Below are 24,132 nucleotides of genomic sequence, written 5' to 3'. Positions count from 1 at the left end.
GCGGTCCAATCGTACCACTTATAGACACTTGTTGCCCATAAATGGTAGGATCATTGGAGTCTCCCTACTGTGCTCCAAAACAGCCAGAGCGTAATACAACGAAAACTTTATCACACTCTGTTGCACGTTTTCACTCAGACCGTGCTCATCACGTTCCACTAAAGATCACACAGATCACAAAGTCCACAAAGCGGGATTCAATACCGTTTTATCACATAGATCACAAAGTCCACAAAGCGGGATTCAATACACTCATACCGTTTTCAACCCACTATCATTCTTATAGTTTTCTGATCAGAAAAAATCATTTCCCGTAGTCTGATAGCTCTCCCCAGAGGCGTTACAGTAAAGTAAGGTATTTAAACTAAATTTTGGAAACTGAACAAATGTGTGCTATTGTCTTGTGGCTTCTGTATCGCCTTACTATAAATGTAAGCGATATTTCACTATATAAACGCTTACCAAACACCACACAGTATCTTCTATGCTGTGTGCTTGTTTTTTTTCAATTACTCCCTTACCTTTTTTTTTTTTTTTTAAATAGCAGCAAATTTTCTCAGCACGTTATCAATGCAAATGGCAAACAGGAAGGTGAGATATGTGAAAGTACACAGATGAAAATGCAATTCTAAATTAATCTAATAACATACATTGATGTAAGCACAGACATATAGACATTACATATATGTACTAATCACTTATTACATATATGAGACCTTATTCAGTGCTTCCAATTTGCATACGAATGTGCTTTCAAACTATCTGTGAATGCAATCTCCTTCACTGCTGGGAGAGAAAAAAAACAACAAACCAGTCACACAAGTTCATTTGCATTTCAATGGCCCATCTCACAACTAGCAGAGAATCCTAGAATCTTGGAGGTGAGAGGGGAAAAAAAAAAAAAAAAAAACACAACAAAAAACAAAACAACAACTTTCATTAAGCCCTATCTGAACTATTTATAATTGACTATGACACTGGTTAAATAAATGCATTGGTAACTCATAAATGGTGATTTTTTATTTTTATTTATTTATTTATTTTGACAATGGATGGCTGATTATTTCCTGAGTCAACTGAAAAGCAGCCGTTAAAAAAAAAAAAAAAAATTGACCTTCCCAAAATGGCCGCTGCTCCTCCCCCTTCCACCTCCATGAGGGTCACACAAAATGGTGGACAGACCATGCGGCCTCTCCTGCCATAAAGAAAATCACCATGCTAGCTCCCAAAGTAACTTTTAAATGTACTTTTAAACCTACTTAAACAGATAAACAATCTAATCTTAATCAAACACGATATGATCCATTTGAACCTGGTTTTGCGACAATAAAAATACATTTTAGCATCTTAAATATTATGAGAAATGCCTTGTCCCTTAAAATTTCCTATCAGCGTCTTACTGATACCACAATACATTAACGTGGATGTTTTTTTTTTTTTTTTTTTTCCCCCCCAGCATTTTGCGAGATGTCCATCATTAGCCGGTCAATTACAGCCGCGTTTGTAATGTACAGTGCATCATTAAGATCGTGATATCGCGGACCAGAGCCCCCATCTAACAAAGCTAAATATTTATCTTATTAAAAACACGTTAAAGGTTAAAGAACACAGTACGCAATTGGCGCAAAAAGTACCGCAAGGGTACTCCCTTAACTATACCTTAAGGAATGTACTTATACTGTAAACCTCTGTGTAGTGGTAGAGTGTAAATGCAACACAGTATAACCTTATTACCTCAAAAGCTGTTCGAGCGTCACCGACGCTCTGAGATTACTTAATACTATAAGAAATACACAGATACCGTGCTCAGGGTCCAACGCCTAAATATATATTATGAATGATATACTTGCAAAAGAATTTAACACAATACAAGCCATACACTACAATATAACATAGACTACCTAACCAGATAACTACACGGGAAATACAATACAATACAATTACGTTTAAGGGAAAATAAGAGGGGAAGAGGGGAAGAGAGAGAGAGAGAGAGAGAGAGAGAGAGAGAGAGAGAGAGAGAGAGAAAAATGGCTCACAATAACATCAAGACAATAGGATTGCAGAGAAGCTTACACATGTGAGGAACAATCGCTGCGCAGTTAGTCAATGCTGATGAAATACTTGAGCTTACTCATACTGGCTGTCCCTATATCATGGGACAGAAGCTAGACTCCATTTTGGGAAAACTCCACTTGATTCCAAAGACTACACCACATGGCTGAAAGGGGGAGGGGAAAATACCCGGCAGCAGCCATTTTAGATTTGCAGGCCCAAACACATGGCACTCTCTACTACACCACAATCACATAGCAGAAAACACAAGACTCCATTTATTCCAAAATGTCCAAGCCTCAAAACAACGCATATGTTCTGATTTTACAATTCCAAACAATCTAAATACTTCACAGGGCACAAACAAGTTACATTCACACAGCTGCGCAAGCCTCACCATCCCCAAGCCATTTGTTTCTCCAAACCAACCACTCTCTGCTTACCCATCATTCCACAACTACCCCACCACAAAACACACATTTAAAACTACTCTATGCCAATAAGCCATGAGATATTGAGATTATGATACTTAGCCTTTTATGCCTGGCGATGATCCAGCCATGCTTCTGAGACCTCTGTTCTGAGTGCACCCACATCACATCTGCTCTCTGTGGCAACCAGCAACACTGACCCCAACCCCCCCCAGACAGGAACTATCCTCCTGTGTGTCTGTTCCTAGGGGAGGGGTCTCTCTCTCTCCTTTGTATATGCTAATCAGGTTCAGCCCTGAAAATCTTAGTAAAGGATTTGCTTGATCATCCATTGTTCCCAACAAAGTGATTTTAGCTTTTATACATTCAATCATATCTATCCGCTACAATGTCCCACAACTTAATAACAAGTATCAAATTAATCTACGCATTGAGCTGGTTGTTTTAATACCAAACATGATGTCTGGTGCTTGATATTATTATAATTATGTACTGTATGAAATAAGTGTCGAATCCATCTCCGTGCAAATGCGTGTGTTTCCATATATTGCTGTGCTCGCTGCGCATATTTGCAAGTATAGCGACTTAAATGTTAGGCATGTGGAGTAAGGCAATTAAACTAATCCATACTAGATGTGAGGACCTGTATAAGTCATTAATAACATTTACGGGAGGCAAGCTTCCACATACCGGATAAACACAGTGTAATAATTGCGCTTCCTCAAATGCACGTAATCACAGAGAAACACACATTGAATAGATAGATATGACAGTTTAAGCTATTTAAGCCATACTAATTATGTTCGACCTGTATATTCACAATAACATATATATGTGTTGAAGGTTCACCATACTTTAGAACTGACTTGACACGAGAGAAAGAGAAACCCAGTGAATTAGTCCTGCAACTTCTGCTGTCATTCCATCTTGATTTACCTGCGCCTATGGTAATCAGCCGATGGAAGATGAGAGAGTGGCCGGGTAATCCACTGATTGGGGAGGAAGGAAAGTGCCTTTCTACTGTTCCGGTTAGAGCGCATGCGGCTACCTGGTGTCAGGGGACATTGCAGGGAGCCGCAGCGCAATGCAGGAATGAGAGCGGGCCGAATAAATTGGTGCCTATGTCAGGAATAAATTAAATAAGATAGAAAAGGCCCGTATCACGGGCGTGTAGTCTCACAAGCCTCCCAACTAGCAGCGGCATCAGCTCCGATTCAGCTGTGGATTGGATAATGCGTTTCACCCGTAGGCTTGTTCACATCCTATCGCCTGCAGCGTCCAGGCGATAGGATGTGAACAAGCCTACGGGTGAAACGCGTTATCCAATCCAAGTATGGTGAACCTTCAACACATATATATGTTATTGTGAATATACAGGTCGAACATATATAGTATGGGTTAAATAGCTTAAACTGTCATATCTATCTATTCAATGTGTTTCTCTGTGATTACGTGCATTTGAGGAAGCGCAATTATTACACTGTGTTTATCCGGTATGTGGAAGCTTGCCTCCCGTAAATGTTATTAATGACTTATACAGGTCCTCACATCTAGTATGGATTAGTTTAATTGCCTTACTCCACATGCCTAACTGTGATTACGAATGTCTAGATCACACATAACTCAGATGAGGAGGCTAAATTGCTACACTGTGGTTTTCTGGTATGAGAAACTTGCATCCTGTAGATGTGATTGAATATTTTACCGGCTTTTACAACAACAAAGATACATTGTATCCTTCTATATAGAGCACAGTGTATTTTGTTCTCTCCCTAGCCTGGTGTTGTAACATAAATACTTTGCAGCTGATGCATGGCCTCAGTATAACTCGCAACATTGTACTGAATACACAGATCAAGTTGCAACATCTCTATCAGCCAAATTGTGGACATCTGGGACATTCTGCTGACAGCTTTATTAACAATATTAAGTAATCAATTTGTTACAATGTTTAATGTCAGTAATACCATTATGTGTCCTCTCCTAAATTTGCGGTTGCAACCCAATACGGGACTCTTCATGTGTAAAATAGTTGAAACACACCTATATAACTTTGACCTTGAATAAATTGGTTTATTACAGTTTACCCTATGATTTAAAAATCTCCATACGTGTGACTGCTATAGAGATTGGGCTGCTCACTACCGGTTTTTGCACAACAAAGATTGATGGCCGGGTTAGGAGCTATTAATGAATAGGGAAGGAGGAAACCTTAACAGTCAGTGGTATGTTTATCCTTGATACTTTAAAATATTGGTATTAATGGCAATTTTTGTCTAATACTAATTAATGCCTTTTTCAGGATTTTTAGATTGAACAATAACTTTATTACCAGTATAGGCCCTATTGATAAAAGGCGTGTGAATAATAATGTTTAGGTTCTTACAGCCTATTAAATACCCACTTTGGGAATAACTGTATACCCAACTAAATTGCAGGGCATGATTTCACTGCTGCATTTTCTGTTTCTTAATGTTTATGATATTTATCCAAAAAATTACACACAATCTCAGATATTTTTAATGTAATAATAAAAGTTATATTTTATTGATAATTGTATTATACCTGTACAGAGAAATACTGTTTAAGAGTGCCCCCAAACAAGAGTCTTCTTTTCTTTCCATAACAATTTGTGCTGTCTCTGACTCTGGGGAGCACCACCAACCAATGAATTAATTAAAAGATTTCTTCTATTCTTTTTTTCAAATATTATGGTAGTTGGTTATTTTTGAATTTAAATCAGTCTCCTGTTGAAACTTCCCTCCTCTCTTAGGAGGATTTCTTTAGAGACGGGAGCGATCTAGTGCGGTTTGTCTCGCCACATTTTTATCCTGCTATTGAACTCCAGCAGCGGTGAGCATTAGAAAATCATCCTTAAAACACTATATAACACTCTGTGGAACTTTATTCAAATATAGTGGAAAAGGCAACCAATTTATGAGACAGCGATTGATTCACAGTCAATTACCGGATCATTAAGATTATGTGGAACCTTCTGGGGTTGTGTCAAGTATTATGACTTTTTAGATAAATTTATATTTTGTTTATAAATTATGTGCATTTAATAAAGTATATACAATTTTATCAATTGTATTTGCGCTCTCATTCATCTTAAATAATATTATCTTCCCATAAATGTCCTGGAACTCGGGGCAATTTACAATGCACTGAGTATGCCCCCCACATTCTCCTTCCCAGCCGTACTAAGATCTGATCAAAATGTTATCCCACTCCTACTTCTGCCACTAGTTACCTGCTATTGTGTTTTTGTTTTTCTTTCCTCTTCATTGCTCGCTTCCACCCCACCATGTGTTTTCCTGTAATGTTTACCTCCACTGATTGCACACCTTTCCATTGTGCCCTACATGCAGGGTACATCATACTACTACATAAGCATCAGTTTTCCAATATATGAACTTGGCCTTGTATGGCTCACCTCCCACAGTGTAACCTTCAAAGTGCGCCCAACATGGCTGCCCCATATGGTACACTTGTGGATGGGATGAAAAATACATGGACCTTGTGGTTTTGTTGGAACCCTACTCTAAACTGTAGGACTCTGAAATCACCCCCATTTTGTGTCATCTCTTCTAGGGGTAGACTATTCCACCCTGGGTAATCCTACGCGGAGCGCCCAAGATGGCTGCTGCACTTGGTACCTATGAGGGTGGAATACACAACCCTTGGAAGTCATTACCCAAAATACCTGCACCAATCCTGCGTTATGCTTTCTGTGGGCTTAAGGTTTTTCTTTTATGTCTGTGTTGCTTGTCTATTGTTGTATTACTCAAATCCTCTGTATCATGTGTATTGTTTTTGATGTCTGTAAAGCGCCTTGAGTCCTGTTGGAGAAAGAGCGCTATATAAATAAAATTATTATTATTATTTTTATTATTACTTCTGCAAGCCTCCTATCTCCTTCGGAATCAAGCCATCCAGGAGCAGTTGGAAAACGCCACAGCAGTGGCGTACATCAACCGACAGGGAGGAACAAGAAGCAGGGACGCAATGGAAAAAGTGTCAAGGATACTCCTCTGGGCGGAAGCCAATGCAAGGGCCATCTCAGCCATATTCATCCCAGGAGTGGACAACTGGGAAGCAGACTTCCTCAGCAGGCACGACCTCCATCCAGGGGAATGGGGCCTTCGCCCTCAGGTGTGCCAACAACTGGTTCACTGGTGGGGCTGCCCGCAGATAGACCTGATGGCTTTTCATCTCAACAAGAAGCTCCATCGTTACCGTTCCAGAATGAGGGATCCGCAGGCCGCAGCAGTGGACGCTCTGACGGCGCCATGATACTACCAGTTTGTATACCTGTTTCCTCCAATCCCTCTCATTCCAAGAGTTCTAAAAAGACTCAAAAGGGAAAGAGTTAAGGCAATTCTAATTGCCCCAGATTAGCCTCAACGGGTCTGGTACGCGGATCTCCTGACCATGTCTCTGGAGGAACCCTGGCCTCTGCCGCTTCTCAAGGACCTTCTTCAACAAGGACCGATCATCTATACAGACTTACTGCGGCTACATTTGACGGCTTGGAATTTGAGAGGGAGATCTTAACTAGAAAAGGTCCCCCATCCAAGGTTATTTCCACTATGGTCCAGGCCTGTAAGGTGGTTTCATCCAAATTTATCTGGAAGAAATGTCTCATGGTGCGAGGGTAGAAAATATCGTTCTGCGGAATTCTGACTTGCCCATTTTCTGCTTTTCCTGCAAGCAAGTGTGGATAAGGGACCACGGTTAGGCTCCATCAAAGTTCAGATTGCGGCTCTTTCTATATTCTTCCAGAAACAATTAGCGGTACTCCCAGCAGTACAGACTTTCCTAAAGGGTGTTCTTCACATTCAGCCACCCTTTGTCCCTCCCACGGCTCCGTTGGATCTCAATGTGGTCTTGACTTTTCTCCAGTCAGACTGCTTTGAAACTTTACACAGGGTAGACTAGAAATATCTAACGTGGAAGACAGTCACGTTGCTGGCTTTAGCCTCTGCACAACGTGTACCAGAATTGGGGGCATTGGGGGTAATTCCAAGTTGATCGCAGCAGGATTTTTGTTAGCAATTGGGCAAAACCATGTGCACTGCAGGGGAGGCAGATATAACATGTGCAGAGAGAGTTAGATTTGGGTGGGGTGTGTTCAGTCTGCAATCTAATTTGCAGTGTAAAAATAAAGCAGCCAGTATTTACCCTGCACAGAAATAAAATAACCCACCCAAATCTAACTCTTTCTGCACGTTATATCTGCCTCCCCTGCAGTGCACATGGTTTTGCCCAATTGCTATCAAAAATCCTGCTGCGATCAACTTGGAATTACCCCCATTATCCTGTAAGCGCCCATATTTGATATTTCACGAGGATAGGGTGGAGCTCAGGACTCGCCCGCAGTTTTTACTGAAAGTGGTATCTGCTTTTCACATTAATCAATAGATAGTAGTTCTGGTACTGTCTGACACATCGGTTGCTCCAAAGTCCTTGGATGTTGTAAGGGCTTTGAGGATTTACGTCAAGAGGATAGCTCATCACAGGAAGTCCGACTCCCTTTTTGTCCTTTACGACGCTACCAAAATTGGTCATCCTGCCTCTAATCAGTCCATTGCTGGTTGGCTCAGGTTGACCATTCAACAAGCCTATTCTTCAGCAGCATTGCTGCAGCTGAGTTCTGTCGAGGCCCACTCCACACGGTCGGTGGGTTCTTCCTGGGCGGCTGCCTGGGGCGTCTTGGTTTTACAGTTGTGCCGGGCAGCTACTTGGTCTGGTTCGAACACGTTTGTAAAATTCTACAGGTTCAACACCTTGGCCAGAGATGACCTTCAGTTTGGTCAGGCGGTTTTACAGGGGTCTCAGCACTCTCCCACCCGTTCTGGGAGCTTTGGGACTTCCCCATGGTACTAATGTCACCCCAGTATCCACTAGGACGTTAGAGAAAATATAAATGTTATACCTACCTGTAATTCCTTTTCTCGTAGTCCAAAGTGGATACTGGGTGCTGATCTATAACCTATGGTACTAATGTCACCTCAGTATCCACTACAGACTACAAGAAAAGGAATTACCGGTAGGTATTAAAGTCCTATTTTCTCCTGCTGGTAAAGGCTCATCTCTATCTATGGCCACCAGCTCCTAGTAGGGCACTGATCACTCACTCGCTACTTACATCTCAGCTGTATTTTTTTGAGAATTGTGGTGCTCTTTGTTACCTGTACTCTATTTTTGTTATTTATAAACTGTAATGTAAAGTTTTGTCTCCCTGTGCTGTCCATTGTACAGCACTGCCAAACACTTGTGGCACCTTATAAATAAAATGTAATAATAATAGATTTAGTGAAGCTTCTATAACAGACAAGTGGAGGTGTTGTCCATAGCGACCAATCTGATTTGGTCTATTATCTGAGGATGCAATAGAGAAATGATAGCTAGAAGCTGATTGGTTACTATGGGCAACACTTTTCATTTTTAGAGGCTTTAGTAAATTAATCCCCCAGTCTTCAGCACTACCGAATAATAAATGAAAGAGAACACCAAGTCCGGTTTCAAAAAGTAAATACAGGACCAGATGTGGGACAAGCCAGAACTGGATGTTATGCAGCAGCTGGTTCTATAGCACAGAACAGGCAGTCTGTACTTTGCCTTGAAGATAATAAATAAAACTATGATAATAGTGCCATGTTTAGTATCGGGAAAGTAGCTTTAATCGTGATGACAAGATCAGAAACTGGAAGCGGTCGATATGAAAATACTGGCTCTGTTAACATTTCATTTTAGGGATATTACAAAGGGTTTTTGGAGATGTGCATCTTTGCAAGCTGGTGGGACCAGTATGTTATAGGTAGTACCTATCCTTGTGTATCCTTCCTATTTGCCTATAGGTTGTAAGCTTGCAAGCAGGTCCTTCCTACCTTTACGTCAATTTATTACCCAGTTTGTCTCATCACTTTTGTTTACAATTGTAAAGCGCAACAGAATTTGCTGTGCTACATAAGAAATTGTAAAGAAATAAATATGGGGTTATGATGTGATTTTGGACACTACATGAAATTGAGATGCTAGGTTTTGCTTAGTTGAGGCTGCTATAAAACAGAACAGCCTCACACATATGACTATTGACTTGAAAAGACCTACCTTATCCCTGTTAGATTGGGCTGAGGACTGCCCTGTTCCAGCACAATGTTGTGCAGAGTGCCTTATCCATCTGATTCTGGCAGGATGTCATTTACATGTATGTTTAAATATTATTGCTTTTAATAATATAGTATTACACTATATAGTTCCTACTTTATTTTTGGCAATGAATGCATACACAATGCTGCGCAGTCGTTGTATGACCCTTACAGATTGTTTATTCTCTATCTAGTGATCTTGATTCACGTGAATCCAGTAAGTGAAATACGCTTTCCAATACTGCTATAAGAGGTTCCCAAAAGATGGGTTACAACACATTTTCCATGCAGGCCACAATATAGTACTTTCCAGTAATTGGGACAAAAAAGACCCACGCTCATGAGGAATCCTTTTCTTGCAAAAGTCCGATAACCAGGAGAACCTGCAAAACTAAATGATTAACTTCAAAAACAGGATTTTAATACCTACCGGTAAATCCTTTTCTCCTAGTCCATAGAGGATGCAAGGGGCCAATTATTGACCATGGGGGAATAGATGGTTCCGCAGGAGCCATGGGCACTCTTTTGACTTTTCAATGGGTGTGAACTGGCTCCTCCCTCTATGCCCCTCCTACAGACTTCAGTTATAGGAACTGTACCCAGGGAGATGGACATTTCGAGGAAAGGATTTACTTTAATACTAGTGGCGAGATACATACCAGCTCACACCTCAACCATGCCACACACATGGCAATCAACATAACACACACCAACAGGCATGAATCAATTGCAGCAACAAGCTGACACTAACATAACACACACTGGTGTATAACTAAACTGCAGGTAAAGTACGCACTGGGACGGGCGGCCAGCATCTTCTACAGACTAGGAGAAAAGGATTTACCGGTAGGTATTAAAATCCTGTTTTCTCATACGTCCTAGAGGATGCTGGGGTCCACTTATTGACCATGGGGTTTATACCAAAGCTCCAGTACGGGCAGGAGAGTGCGGATGACCCTGCAGCACCGATTGACCAAACTTAAGGGCCTTCATCGGCCAAGGTATCAAACTTGTAGAATTTTGCAAACGTGTTTGACCCCGAGCAAGTAGCTGCTCGGCAAAGTTGTAATGCCGAGAGCCGCCCAGGATGAGCCCACCTTCCTAGTGAAATGGGCCTTCACCGACTTCGGCAACGGCAATCCAGCCATAGTATGAGCTTGCTGAATCGTACTTCTGATCCAACGTGCAATAGTCTGCTTGGAAGCAGGACACCCAATCTTGTTAGGAGCATACAGGAAAAACAAAGACTCTGTTTTCCGAATTTGAGCTGTTCTAGCGACAAATCTTCAAAGCTCTATCCACATCTAGAGACTTTGATTCAGTGAACGTGTCAGTAACCACTGGCACCACAATAGGTTGGTTTATGTGGAAAGAAGAAACCACCTTTGGAAGAAAATGTTGGCAAGTTCACAACTCTACCCTATCTTCATGGAAAATTAGGTAGGGCTCTTGTGAGACAAGGCCCCCAATTCAGACACCCGCCGTGCGGATGCCAATTCCAAAAGCATCACCACTTTCCAAGTGAGAAACTTCAACTCTATCTCTCAGAGGCTCAAACCAATCTGATTGAAGGAACTGCAACACCACATTAAGGTCCCATGGTGCCACTGGAGGCACAAAAGGAGACTGGATATGCAGAAGGCCTTTCACAAATGTCTGAACCTCTCGAAGAGAGGCCAATTGTTTTTGGAAGAACACTGACAAGGCCGAAACATGGACCTTGATTGACACCAATCGGAGGCCTGCCTCCACACCAGCCTGCAGAAAATGGAGACAACGTCCCAAGTGAAACTCTTCCGTAGGAGCCTTCTTGGATTCACACCAAGACACATACTTTCTCCAAATACGGTGATAATGTTTCGACGTTACTCCTTTCCTGGCCTGAATAAGTGTGGGAATGACTTCTTTCGGAATACCCTTACGGGCTAGGATCCGGCGCTCAACAGCCATGCCGTCAAACGTAGCCGCGGTAAGTCTTGATACACGCACGGCCCTTACAGCAGCAGGTCCTCGCGAAGAGGCCGAGGATCTTCTATGAGCAACTCCTGAAGATCTGGGAACCAAGCCCTCCTTGGCCAGTCTGGGGCAATGAAGATTGCTCAAACCCTTGTTCTTAGGATCCTGAGAACTTTTGGGATCAGCAGAAGTGGAGGGAAGACATACACTGACTGGAACACCCACTGGGTCACTAACGCATCCACTGCTATTGCTTGAGGGTCTCTCAACCTGGGACAATATTTCTGAAGCTTCTTGTTGAGACGAGATGCCATCATGTCTACTTGAGGAACTCCCCAAAGACTTGTCACCTCTGCAAAGACTTCTTGGTGGAGGCCCCACTCTCCTGGATGGAGATCGTGTCTGCTGAGGAAGTCTGCTTCCCAGTTGTCCACTCCCGGAATGAAAATTGCTGACAGCGCTTTTGCATGCTTTTCTGCCCAGAGGAGGATCTTTGTCACCTCTGCCATTGCTGCTCTGCTTTTCGTTCCACACTGCCTGTTTATGTACGCGACTGCTGTTACATTGTCCAAGTGGATCTGCACGGGATGATCTTGAAGATGTACCGCTTGTCGGAGGCCGTTGTAAATGGCTCTCAATTCCAGCACGTTTATGTGAAGGCAGGCTTCCTGACTTGACCATTTTCCTTGGAAGCTTTCCCCCTGAGAGACAGCTCTCCAGCCTCGGAGACTTGCATCCGTGGTTACCAGGATCCAGTCCTGAATCCCGAATCTGCGTCCCTCTAGTAGGTGCGGACTGTGTAGCCACCACAGGAGTGAAATCCTGGCTTTTGACGACAGGACTATTTTTCGGTGCATGTGAAGGTGGTCCCACAGGAATACTCTGGCATGGAACCTGCCAAACTGTATGGCCTCGTAGGCCGCCACCATCTTCTCCAACAACCGAATGCACTGATGGATCGACACACTGGATGGTTTCAATAATTGTTTTACCATTTTATGGATTTCCAGAGCCTTTTCCACCGGAAGAAATACTCTCTGAACTTCCGTGTCCAGAATCATCCCGAGAAAAGACAATCTTGTTGTCGGTTCCAATTGTGACTTTGGATAATTTATGATCCAACCGTGTTGTTGGAGTATCGACAGGGAGAGCGTGATGTTTGGTAACAGCTGCTCCCTGGATCTCGCCTTTATCGGGAGATCGTCCAGATAAGGCATTATATTGACTCCTTTTTGACGAAGGAGGACCATCATCTCCGCCATCACCTTGGTGAATACCCTCGGCGCCGTGGAGAGACCGAAAGGTAACGTCTGGAACTGGTAATGGCAATCCTGAACCGCAAATCTCAGATAGGCCTGGTGAGGAGGATAAATGGGAACATGCAGGTAAGCATCTTTGATGTCTACCGATCCCATGTAATCCCCCTCCTCCAGACTGGAAATCACTGCCCGGAGTGATTCCTTCTTGAACTTGAACAGTTTCAAGTAGAGATTCAAATTCTTTAGGTTCAGGATCGGTCTGACCGAGCCGTCCGGCTTCGGAACTACGAAGAGGCTTGAATAAAACCCCTCCCCTTGTTGCGGCAAAGGCACCAGGACTACGACCTGGTCCTGACAATTTTTGGATTGCCGCTGTTACTGCTTTTCTTTCTGGAAGAGAAGCTGGCAAGGTTGATTTGAAATATCTGCATGGGGGAATGTCTTGAAACTCCACCTTGTATCCCTGGGATACTATTTGCAATACCCAGGGATCCAGTCCAGACAGAATCCAACCTTGGCTGAACAGTCTGAGATGTGCCCCCACCCAGCTGCCTCCCGCAAGGGAGTTCCAGCGTCATGCTGAAGATTTGGCAGAAGTAGGGGTAGACTTCTGCTCCTGGGAACCTGGAGCCGCTGTGGGCTTCTTTCCCCTTCCTCTTCATGCAAAGAAGGGGGAACCTCTCGCTCTTTTGTATTTATTGAGCCGAAAGGACTGCGTGTGTGTGTGATAGGTCTTTTTTGGCGGTGCAGGTGCAGAGGGCAAAAACGTTGACTTACCTGCGGTAGCCGCCGAGACTAACGCATCCAGACCATCGCCAAATAAGGTCTCACCTTTATATGGGAGAGCCTCCATGTTTCTTTTGGAATCCGCACCCACGTTCCACTGGCGAATCCACAATGCCCGCCTAGCTGATACCGCCATGGTAGCGGCTTGTGAACTCAAGAGTCCAATATCTTTCATCGCTTTTAGCATGTAGGCGGCAGCATCTTTGATATACCCTAACTTAAGGAGTATCTCATCTTTATCAACGGTGTCAATTTCTGATGACACGCTGTCTGACCATTTTTCAATAGCGCGACTGACCCACGTGCAGGCAATAGTGGGTCTGAGCAGTGTACCATTGGCAACATAAATGGATTTCAATGTAGTTTCCATCTTACGGTTAGCCAGCTCTTTTAGTGAAGCCGTGCCAGGTGCAGGGAGAATAACCTTCTTTGTCAACCTGGATAGTGCACTGTCTAACACAGGGGGCGATTCACATTTTTTCCTGTCCGCTGCTGGGAAAGGGTAAGCTACCTGAATCCGCTTAGGAATATGATTTTTCTTTTTCCTCAGGATTCACCCACATCCCTGCAAAGAGAGCATTTAGCTCGTGGGAAGGAGGGAACGTGACTCTGGATTTCTTTTCCTTACATAAATAAGCCTTCTCCTGAGGTACAGGTGAGGCTTCTGTAACTTACACGTCCCTTATAGCCACAATCATAGATTGTATATTTTTTGCCAAATTATGATCTATTTCTCTAGCGTCACTATTGTCGACACAAGAATCAGAGTCTGTGTCGGTATCAGTATTCACAAATGGTCTCTTATGTGACTCAGAGGGGCCACCTGCAGAAGGAAGAACAGAGTCCTGAAAAATCACATCTTCCACAGATTTTCTCCAGCATTCAGCATGAGATTCAGATTTATCTAAACCTCCTGTTAATCTGGTATGTGTGCTGTGAACTTAAGCACAGACCATGTTAAAAAACGGACCTCAAAAGATTTTTTAGTTAAGTCATTTATAGGGACAGTCAAAATATTTGTCCTTGGGTACTTGTAAAATTATTTGACTGAACGGGGAGAGTGCAAACTGTAAAGAGCAGTATTACAGTCATATTGAACTCAAAACCAATTGGGAATGCAGTGGTTAACGGTAAAGCACTTCCAGGCAAACTGCATTTCTTATCTAATTCTTTCTGGTAAATTCAATTAGCCACAAGTCCCCTTGTGGCGCGAGTTAGTGCAGCTATATGTTGCACTTGTGATACCTCCAAACTCTTGAGTGCGGGGCAAGAAGGGCCCGAGAGGAGGGGGAGGGAGGGGGGGATGGGGTGAGATGTCATTGGCAGCTTATTGAATTTACCCTTTTGTGTCGTCACTCAGGCTAGAGAAAAGCAGACTTCCAGCTGGAAACCTGTCTGAAACCAGCTTATATGATAAACACATTACCCCCTTACGTGTATTTTGATTAATGCCCATTATTAGCTAATGTCCAAAAATTGCGGGTAATTCAGACTGGATTGCTGCAGCGATGGCAGTCTGAATCTTTTTGTGGCGGGCACACGCGCAGCGGTAGCATCTCTGGGCTGCGATCGCCTCTGCTTGATTGACAGGCAGAGACGGGAAGGGGCCTGCCAATAGCGTTAGAACGCAGTTGGCGGGGTCCGGACAACGGAGGCGTCTACGGGCCATTGGTCCGTTGGGCGTCGCTGCTACCCAGGATGCGTCGAGAAGCTCCCTGCCAGCGCGCTGGAGCCGCGCTGGCAGGGAGCTACTAGTCCGGTACAAAAGCATTGCCGCCGTGCAATGCTTTTGTACCTCTGCGGCGGGGAAGAGACAGACATGCAGGGCGGACTATCCCTGTGCTGGGCGTCCCCCCGCATGTCTCTGAAAGTGATCGTAGATGTGCTAAATTTAGCACATCTACGATCAACTCTGAATTACCTCCATTGTTTTGTGACACTATGGGCAGAATTAAATTGTTTGAACAGTCAGTAGTTGGCACCCAATGGAGCTATTCAATTGTAGCTCAGATCAGGCGTGAACTGCTACTGGCATGGGCATTTTAGCTTGCACCCACTCGGGGTGGCAAGCTGAAATGAGCGGAAAGTGACCCATGTGAGTGTTGAAACAGGACCTCTAGCATCACTTTGGTCAGGTTTAGCTGAACCACTCTGGGAGCGATAAAAGAAACAATTGAATATCACCCCCCCAACCCCTTGTCACTTTAGGCGGTAGATCAGGAGTCAGAAACAACTGAACATCATCCTATGTGCCATGCGTACTTTTTTGTTAAGTTTTTTAAATAACGGACAAGGTACTAAGTTGAAAGCTTCCTTTATTTTTATTTTTTTAATTGAATCACACATTTTGGACAACTCTTCTCACCAAACGTCAATAATTTAAGAGAAACTACACATACAGTGATAAATACAAGAACTCATCATTGGGTCTAGGAATCCCATCTTGAACAGAACTATACATGGGGATTTTGTAACATACTGTATGTAACTGATTCAAGGGAATGAGTGCACAAATTATCTAAGACTCATCTACATTTTTTTTATACTTTTCCCAGATATAATTAAGAGGTCAGTGATGAAGACAGGAGTAAAATATCAGCTAGGAATGTTCATTATATATAAAGAACTGCACAATACTGAAATCTTTGATATTTACATTAACGGCTACTTCAAGCTCTCAGTTGGAGAAGTTTCTGATGGCATCTGAATTTATCTACAAAAAGAGCCAGGTAAGCATTAGATGGCATTACCACTATTGCTACACAGCATCTGGAGCCACATATGGAAAAAGAGCTTGTAAAAGAAGCTTTCCACCTATTTATAATACTGAAAGATAAACAGGCAGCAGCATCACTGACATTGTTTGTGCAATGCTGAGAGAACCATTATTACTAAATATTGAAAAGCCTTCAACCCCTTGTATAGGTCACATATTGGATTATCGCAAATTGTCATGAAAACGATGGGAGTGGCCGCGATTTTCTGTTTGTAATAATTTAGTAAAGGCTAAAAACAAAAAGCTTTGATGAAGATTTACTAAAGCTTCAAATAAGAAAGAGTAAAGGTATTGACTATGGTATCCAAATAGATTCTAGCTGTGATTTATCTAGTACGTCGGTGTTTCCCATCTCCAGTCCTCAGCGATCCCTAACAGTGCATGTTTTACAGATTTCCTTAGTAAGTCACAAGTGAAATAATTAGTACCACCTGTGTATCTATTAAAATGTGTCTGACAGTAATGAATACAATTGTGCATCAATTAGGAGATCTGGTAAACATGCACTGTCAGGGGTACCTGAGAACTGGAGTTGGGGAAACACTGTAGTATATTCTAGATGAGTTGCTGTGGGCAACAGCACTAACATTTCTTTATAGACACTTTAGCAAATCTTTCAATTATATAACTGCCACCATATCTACAGAAAGTAATTTCATTTTAGCTGTGCTGGCTCTGTCGCAAGTAAACAATTTTATACGTCTGTGCTAGGAAAACAAAAAATTACAGCTCGAGTTTATGCAAATCTAGCCAATTCATTTAAGACTTTTTTTTTTAATAGATATTTTCGAAACCAATTCCTAAAAAGTGCATAACGAAATCAAAATGTAAACAAGTGCAGCTAGTTGCACCAAATGATATTTTAGCAGAAATGTGCGATTAGCAGAAAGCCAACTTTATTCACATTGAGGGGTATTGTTCTAATTATTCCAGAGTTCAGTCCTTTAGAAGCTGCCCATTTAACATTTCAAAGTATAACAATATTACAACATACTAACTAATACATTGTGTCAGTATTCAGTTGGTCCCACAAATGTTAATGTATTAAACATTAAGATATACGACTTGACATTTTGTTACCCATAGAGGCAATCTTACAAAACATAATGTGTATATGTTTGTTCATTTAACAGCAGAAGCATAATGCAAGATGCTTATATATCTTGGCTCAGTCTGCTTTTTCAATCTATCTGAGGTTCTGGAGCCGCAATCGCAAGATTTCAACATTTCCATCCATTTAAAAAAATGTAACAAAGAGTGTGCACAACTTAGTCAGTATTCCTCTAAATTGTGTACACTATGGAGCATTATGCAATAGTCATACTGTGCACAATTACTAATATGCCACAGAGTAATATCAATAAAAAATGTGTTGTTTTTTTAAAATGTTTTTCTTGAATTGCCAACTGTGCCACACCTTTCCCCTCTCAGCGGTTACATAGCATAGGAACCCTGTGTGCTAACGGACTCTAAAGAAATAGATTAGGAGGTATGTAGTTTAAATAAACAGTGTAACATATTCATTAGTACTGTACATATACACTGTATACCTATATAGTGCAGCATTATCAGTACATATGCAATTCTATTAGGAGTTATTGCATAGCAGTGTTCAATAACAAACAAAACACAATTTCCATACATAAAAATAGAAAGAGGTCCTAGACAGGGCTTGAATATATGTTACTGCAATATAATCCAATGATACATTTTTATCATAAAATCAAATATGCTGGGTGGCATCTGGAGCCAATGAAGTACACAAAGCATGACATTAAGGTGCAAGTCTTCCAATATAATGGTGTACTATTTGATAAAGAAAAAACACAGAGTAGTTGGCTGAAGTGCAAAGTGAACGTATCAAGATCAGCATCTAGCTGTGGGTCTCCTTTCCAGTCCCTGGTGGACAGTAGAATGAGATGAAGCTCTTACTGCCAGTTTGGGAGACACACACTGCTCGATGCTACATATTTAGGTCATTTACTTGAATAACCATCTTTTGTCACTTATTTACCTCTGTCTATTTGCCTCTTTAGACTTACACCAAACACCTAATTTTATTTACCCTCTTAATGTAATGCTTCAAAGCACTACTGGGCTTTATGTAAATCTAGGTTTCTTAAATGAACATATGACCCCTATTAATGAGTGGCTGGATTCTCCCCGGGACACCACATACACACCACAATCAATTATGCACCATATCAAAAGGGAAGTGGTTAGAAAGTTGAAGAAACAAATGTACTAAGAGGGTAGCAAACACACAAGGTCCTTGCGACCCCGGGGAATGTACTTCTCACAGTCCCAAGGAATCCCTCACATTTGATTGGAGTAGCCATAGTTTGGTGTTGCAGAGTACTGAGGTTCATGTTGTGTCATAGCACCTTGAGCAGCGCCCATGGCTGCGTTCTGAGCCGCTTCCTGGACATGAGGGTTTTTCCAAGCACCTGTGGTCCACTCTTCCTGTGCCTTACTCAGACTGCCTCCAGCACCACGGTAAAATTTGTGTACCTGTGTGGATGATGCAAAACAACACTGACTTATTTTTTGGTTTATGTTTCAGCAATCTCCTATATCAAACGTTATAATCTTTCAGCTACAGCTATCCTGTTATCTCACATACTAAAGAAGAGTTCCAGCTAGTATTCACTAATCTACCCTGTACTATAAACAAACAACAAGGAAGCACAATACAGACCAAAAACCACATGCAAAATCAGCCCGGTACTGGTTTTCTCTAGGATTAATAGTGCATATACTTGAAAAGCATTGTAGAAGTATTCCCACCTGTACAGATACCGGCTACGTAACTACAAATAACTAAAGTGATGAATGTCTACAGCAAAATCAAACCACAATCCACATTGAAAGGTGTCAAGGTTTCACTATACCTTTGTCAATGCCACAAAAGAGAAGACGGCCACAACTGTGAACATAATTGTGGGAATCAGCATCACCACTGCAGAACCCACATTTGTTCCAAAGAAGCCGATAGTTGCGATCCACCCACTAAAAGATAGAACACATAAAACAAGAATGAAGCAGGTGAAAGACAAAGTAAGCGATGCAGTGGAGCATAGGCCTGTTTGCAAAGTGTATCTTTCGTGTTGTCTCCTTGTATTTATTCCTGAAACAACTGAACACAAGTACGGTGCAGAGCAGTAACCATATCCTCTTGGTGTCAGAAGGGTTGTAACTTGGCTGCAATGGGATAATTTCAAGTAGGAAAAATTCAGAGACAGAATGTGGGCTGTGCAGAGTTGGATGAAAGCATAAGCACACCCGTTTCTAGATTGATCAAACAGGCCGGTGCAAGTTGTGCTCATCAGGGTGCACAACAAGTAAGGATGTGGAGAGTGGGCGAGTTCCGCAAAGGCAGACCACCCTGCATCCAATGGAAAAAATACACATTTTTATCTGTGCATTCTAAGTGGGAGCACCTACAGCAGAGATTTGGTAACCCCAAAATGGCAATCAAGCCTCCCTATATCATTAATTCTTTTCAGGTGAACAGTTCCAGATAAACACCTTCTACTATTACATAAATCTCAATATTCTACAGCCTACATTAATGCATATACTCTGCTTATTTAGCCTGTGCACCGGCAAATTAATACCCTCTTCACACTGCACAAATAACCCAGCATCGACCCGGTATATTGCCAGGTCGACACGGGTCGCTGTGCGGTGTGAAAGGGTCACTGCCGAATTCCCGGGCCTCCTGACCCGGTAATTCAACCTGGGAATAAAGAAGGGTTATTCCCGGGATATTACCAGGTCAGGCGCAGTGTGAACGGGTTACCCGCGTCGATGTGACCCGATGCCCGTTTACAGTATACAGAGAAGCGGCACGGAGATGATCTCATCTCTGGCGATGACTTTGCCCCCACATTCCAACCCGACCCGGCAGCATGTTCTCAGGGTCCAATGCCGGGTCGCACCCGGGAAGGACCAGTTTCCAATTCCCAGGTGCGACCCGGCAATTGCAATCTGAACGGGGTATAATAAAGAAGATCAGGAAGAACCCTGGCAATGTCAGGATATTACAGCCTGTACCATAGGGCAATTGTTCCTAATCTCTGAGAAAACATGTTTCAGCATCAAATTCAGTATAGTTGTAGTGCTTTTAAGAATCATCATTTCCTCTGAAGCTAAATATATAGTTAATCAAAATTTCCCTAATTTACAATCTGAGCCAAGCAAGGGCAGACCTGTCACACCCACTTTGTTTGGGAATAAACTGTATTAATGAGCAGTATAATGATTAATCAGACCACCAAGACAATGGGCCTATCGTTTTCACCTAGACCTATGTATGTAACATCTGACCAGGTTCATAAATTTCCACCAAGTAACACTCATTTACTACAGCAGCCAAATCTGTATAAAGACTCACCAGACTCCCCAACCAGGAATACCAACAGCTTGTATTATGCTGATGACTAACTGAGCCACAAATGTGAAGAAAAAAGCCATGAAGTTAAAGGAGCTGTCTGTCCTGTGAGAAGAAAAAGCCACGTCAGGCGCAGATACCACTCCATACAGGTTAATGTACATGGATATACTTAAAGTGGAACAAATGTACCATGCAAAACAACGTAAGAATAATGCTTAGGTGTTAATAATGGCCGCACATACATCACTGACAGTTACCAGGAAATACAATTAATACAATACTCACCACTGGAACACGGACATGATATTTGTATTATGGTAAATAAACAATCCTGACCTGGTATTATAGTGTTTAGTACATAAACGTAAGGTAATCACAGTAAGACGCTGGTTCAAAAGAGTTTAAGAGATTTAAATAGACTGGAGGAAATGGGTACAGAACAATGTATAGTTAAATCTCCGTAGGAATTAAAAAAGAAAAAAAAGAAAAAGAAAAGAAAGATGACTGATTGTGAGATCATTTAAATTAGATAGACAGATACTTACTTGAAGGCTTTGTAAATAGGTCTGAACCAGCACACATAGGAGCAGGGAGTGAAAAGGATAAGCCATAGAAACGCCAGGCCAAAATTAGTGGCTCCGCCTCCTCCAATCAGCCACGCCAGGCAGCCAATCAGATTCACCGCCAGCGTGATACTGTTCACTGCACGCACACACGGGGTCACGCAGAGGCACACACGTGCAGTAAGGAGAAGAGAGCCAAAAAGATCAGAGTGAGGTTGAGGAAAGGCAGAGTAATATGGGAACCATAATCCTTCCCCTCCTCCCACCATAGGATTCTATAAACTCAGAAGAAGATGTCATAATATACAAAATATTAATGGGGTCTTCCCAGCTTTTGGAAAATCTTGTAACATACTAGCAGATTGGATATACGATTGAGGAAAGCAAGTATGGGAAGTGTGCTAAATATATATTTGTCTTGAGAGATCATACACATAGCAATTATTATCCTTTATTTCTGCAGATCCAACATATAACTTAAAATAATTTTTAATCAATCTCAGGGGCGTTTACAGTCTAAATTCATTTTCATGCAAAGACACATTAATGTTAATATATCAAAATGTCTACTGTTTTGAGGGACTGGCAGCAAATGCATTTTAGATTGGTGAGTAAATCAGTAGAGTAAAGAGGAGCATTAGTAGAGGTTAACAATTCACCTTAACCTGGAATTTAGCACTCCCAGGCATTTGGCTAGATACCTGCCGGTTGCAAATCTCTGAATTGGCCATATGCACAATGACAAAAATAAGTATACAAAATGAACACAAAGTATTCATATATCTACTTACACTACTGCACGGGTAATACACACCTGCGCAATGCCAACTCTACACAAGTAAAATAGTAATTTGATAGGAGATATAATACATTAAGAGCTTATTAAAAGGCTACCAAATTGCAATGACATACCCAAATACTTAAAATATTATATGTAGTCTCCTACGCGTCGAGAAAAAATAAATTAAAAAAGCTACCTACAGATATATAAAGAATATTTGATAAATTAACACCAAAGAGAATTTATTTTTATTTTTTTTGCGAAATGCTCTCCCCTATTTCATATATCAGTGTGACTTGTAACTGGTGATCCTATAATAACACAATTGGACAACACGCAGGGCAAATTACACATCAGACTAAACACTGCAAACCACCCACTACAGGACAGTTCAGGATAAAAGTTAGAAAACAGAAAGGAGAACAGTGGGATATAGAAGGCAGAGTAAGAGATGGGGTAAGAGAACTCTAGGACAATATGAAGAGAGGGAGAAGATGGAAGGGCCAGATCATGATTGTATGTATACGAAGACAGATTTTAATCCGCACATGTTCCTTTCCGTCTTTTGTGCATGTTGACCTTAGAAACAAGGAGCAATGCAAGCTCACAGGGATTAAATACAGTAAAATGCTTATGAACAGGATTAGAATATGGAACTTGCTTTAATATCTTCCATTCACTTTGATCCATTTAGCTAAAACATGGCATGTACACTGTGATGTTTCTTCCTCCCTCACCTCCACTGCAACCAAATGCACTTAAGGTGGTATGGAACATGGCCGAATCAGAACCACTTGTGTACATGTATCCTTGTGGAGCAAATTCAGAGGGAAATACTGTACATTAAGCATATTTCACAGTGAAAAGAACAAAGATGAGGAAAAATGATGTAATTAATGCTAAGGAAATAAGAAAAAAAATTTAAGAATGGAAATTTTAGCACTGGAGTCTCATTTAACATTTTCAATGCCAGCCTCCATTTGATCCAGTAATGTAGCTCAGTCTAAAGAGATTTACCTGGTTCATATGCCACCAACGCAGCATCTGTTCTAATTTTGGGTGGAATAAAAACAAACAGTAGTGATGGAATGAATAGTGGAAAGCACCATGTTATCACTAATCTGCCAGACAAAACAGCTTTCATGCCTGAAAATCTGCAGTTTACCTTTGGTTACCTAGTAAAAGGGAGATCACATTAATATGCTTCCCTTATACACCCTTTACAGCTGCTTAATTACAGAAGAAATTCATTATTTATGAAGGAATGTAAAACATGTTTGCATTCATGGACCCCATTTTCCCTGGCAACACTATGTAATAGATGTGAGGACATTAGTTCAGAGCCCATACTCACACATCCACAGGTAGTAAAGACGTTTGGCTGTCGTACGATGTTGGTCTGGTATGTCAGTCTCAAAATCCTGGTAGAAGCATGGCTTGAGTGGTATGAACCGAGGCAGAGGGGGGAAGTTATTCTGTTTTTCTGTGTGGAGAGTACATATAGGTATGCATAATGAGAAGAAGAATTAATATACACTGCAAGAGATTTAGGGGACTATTCATAATCACTAATGGGCCCGTCACTAGTTTCCGTATGACTTTAGTAAAAGACTCATACATTTTTAGGGGCCCGATATGGCCACCTAAATCAGAGGCATTTCTAGAGAGGAGGGGACCCATGTGCAGACGCCGTGTGTGGGCCCCCTCCTCTCCTGTAGCCGTCAACGCTCTCAGCACAGAGACTCTGGCATAGTGCCAGAGTTTAAAGCGCATGCGCAGGACTCCGAAAAAATTGCCGCCGCCATGGTGCCAGTCTCTCTAGCGCTCAGTGCACAGACAGCGGCGGTGACAGCTACGGGAGTGTAAGGGGCCCACACACAGTAACCGATGGACGCCAGAAAGGGGAGTATAGAATAAATGGGTGCAGTGTGTGCGGTGTGGGCCCCCTTTGGACCCAGGGGCCCATGTGCACCGCACA

General features: G+C 42.0%; 1 protein-coding gene across 2 annotated transcripts in view; it reads right to left on the bottom strand.

Annotated features, from left to right (window-relative positions):
• Nucleotides 1–15,936: 15,936 nt before the first annotated feature.
• SCAMP5 (secretory carrier membrane protein 5) overlaps nucleotides 15,937–24,132 on the bottom strand; it is an 88,072-nt gene continuing 79,876 nt past the window's right edge. For both annotated transcript variants that reach the window (XM_063926316.1, XM_063926315.1), the window contains exons 3-7: nucleotides 23,509–23,637; nucleotides 21,356–21,512; nucleotides 20,811–20,912; nucleotides 19,306–19,423; nucleotides 15,937–18,925 (exon numbers count right to left, since the gene is read on the bottom strand). In XM_063926316.1, coding sequence (XP_063782386.1) covers nucleotides 18,731–18,925; nucleotides 19,306–19,423; nucleotides 20,811–20,912; nucleotides 21,356–21,512; nucleotides 23,509–23,637 — 701 coding nt within the window. In that variant the 3' untranslated portion in view covers nucleotides 15,937–18,730. The remainder of the gene's footprint in view (nucleotides 18,926–19,305; nucleotides 19,424–20,810; nucleotides 20,913–21,355; nucleotides 21,513–23,508; nucleotides 23,638–24,132) is intronic.

Source organism: Pseudophryne corroboree, chromosome 6 (assembly GCF_028390025.1).
Source record: "Pseudophryne corroboree isolate aPseCor3 chromosome 6, aPseCor3.hap2, whole genome shotgun sequence".
Taxonomy (NCBI): Eukaryota; Metazoa; Chordata; class Amphibia; order Anura; family Myobatrachidae; genus Pseudophryne; species Pseudophryne corroboree.
The sequence above is the reverse complement of the archived record's forward strand: the minus strand, read 5'-3'. Positions and strand labels throughout refer to the sequence as shown.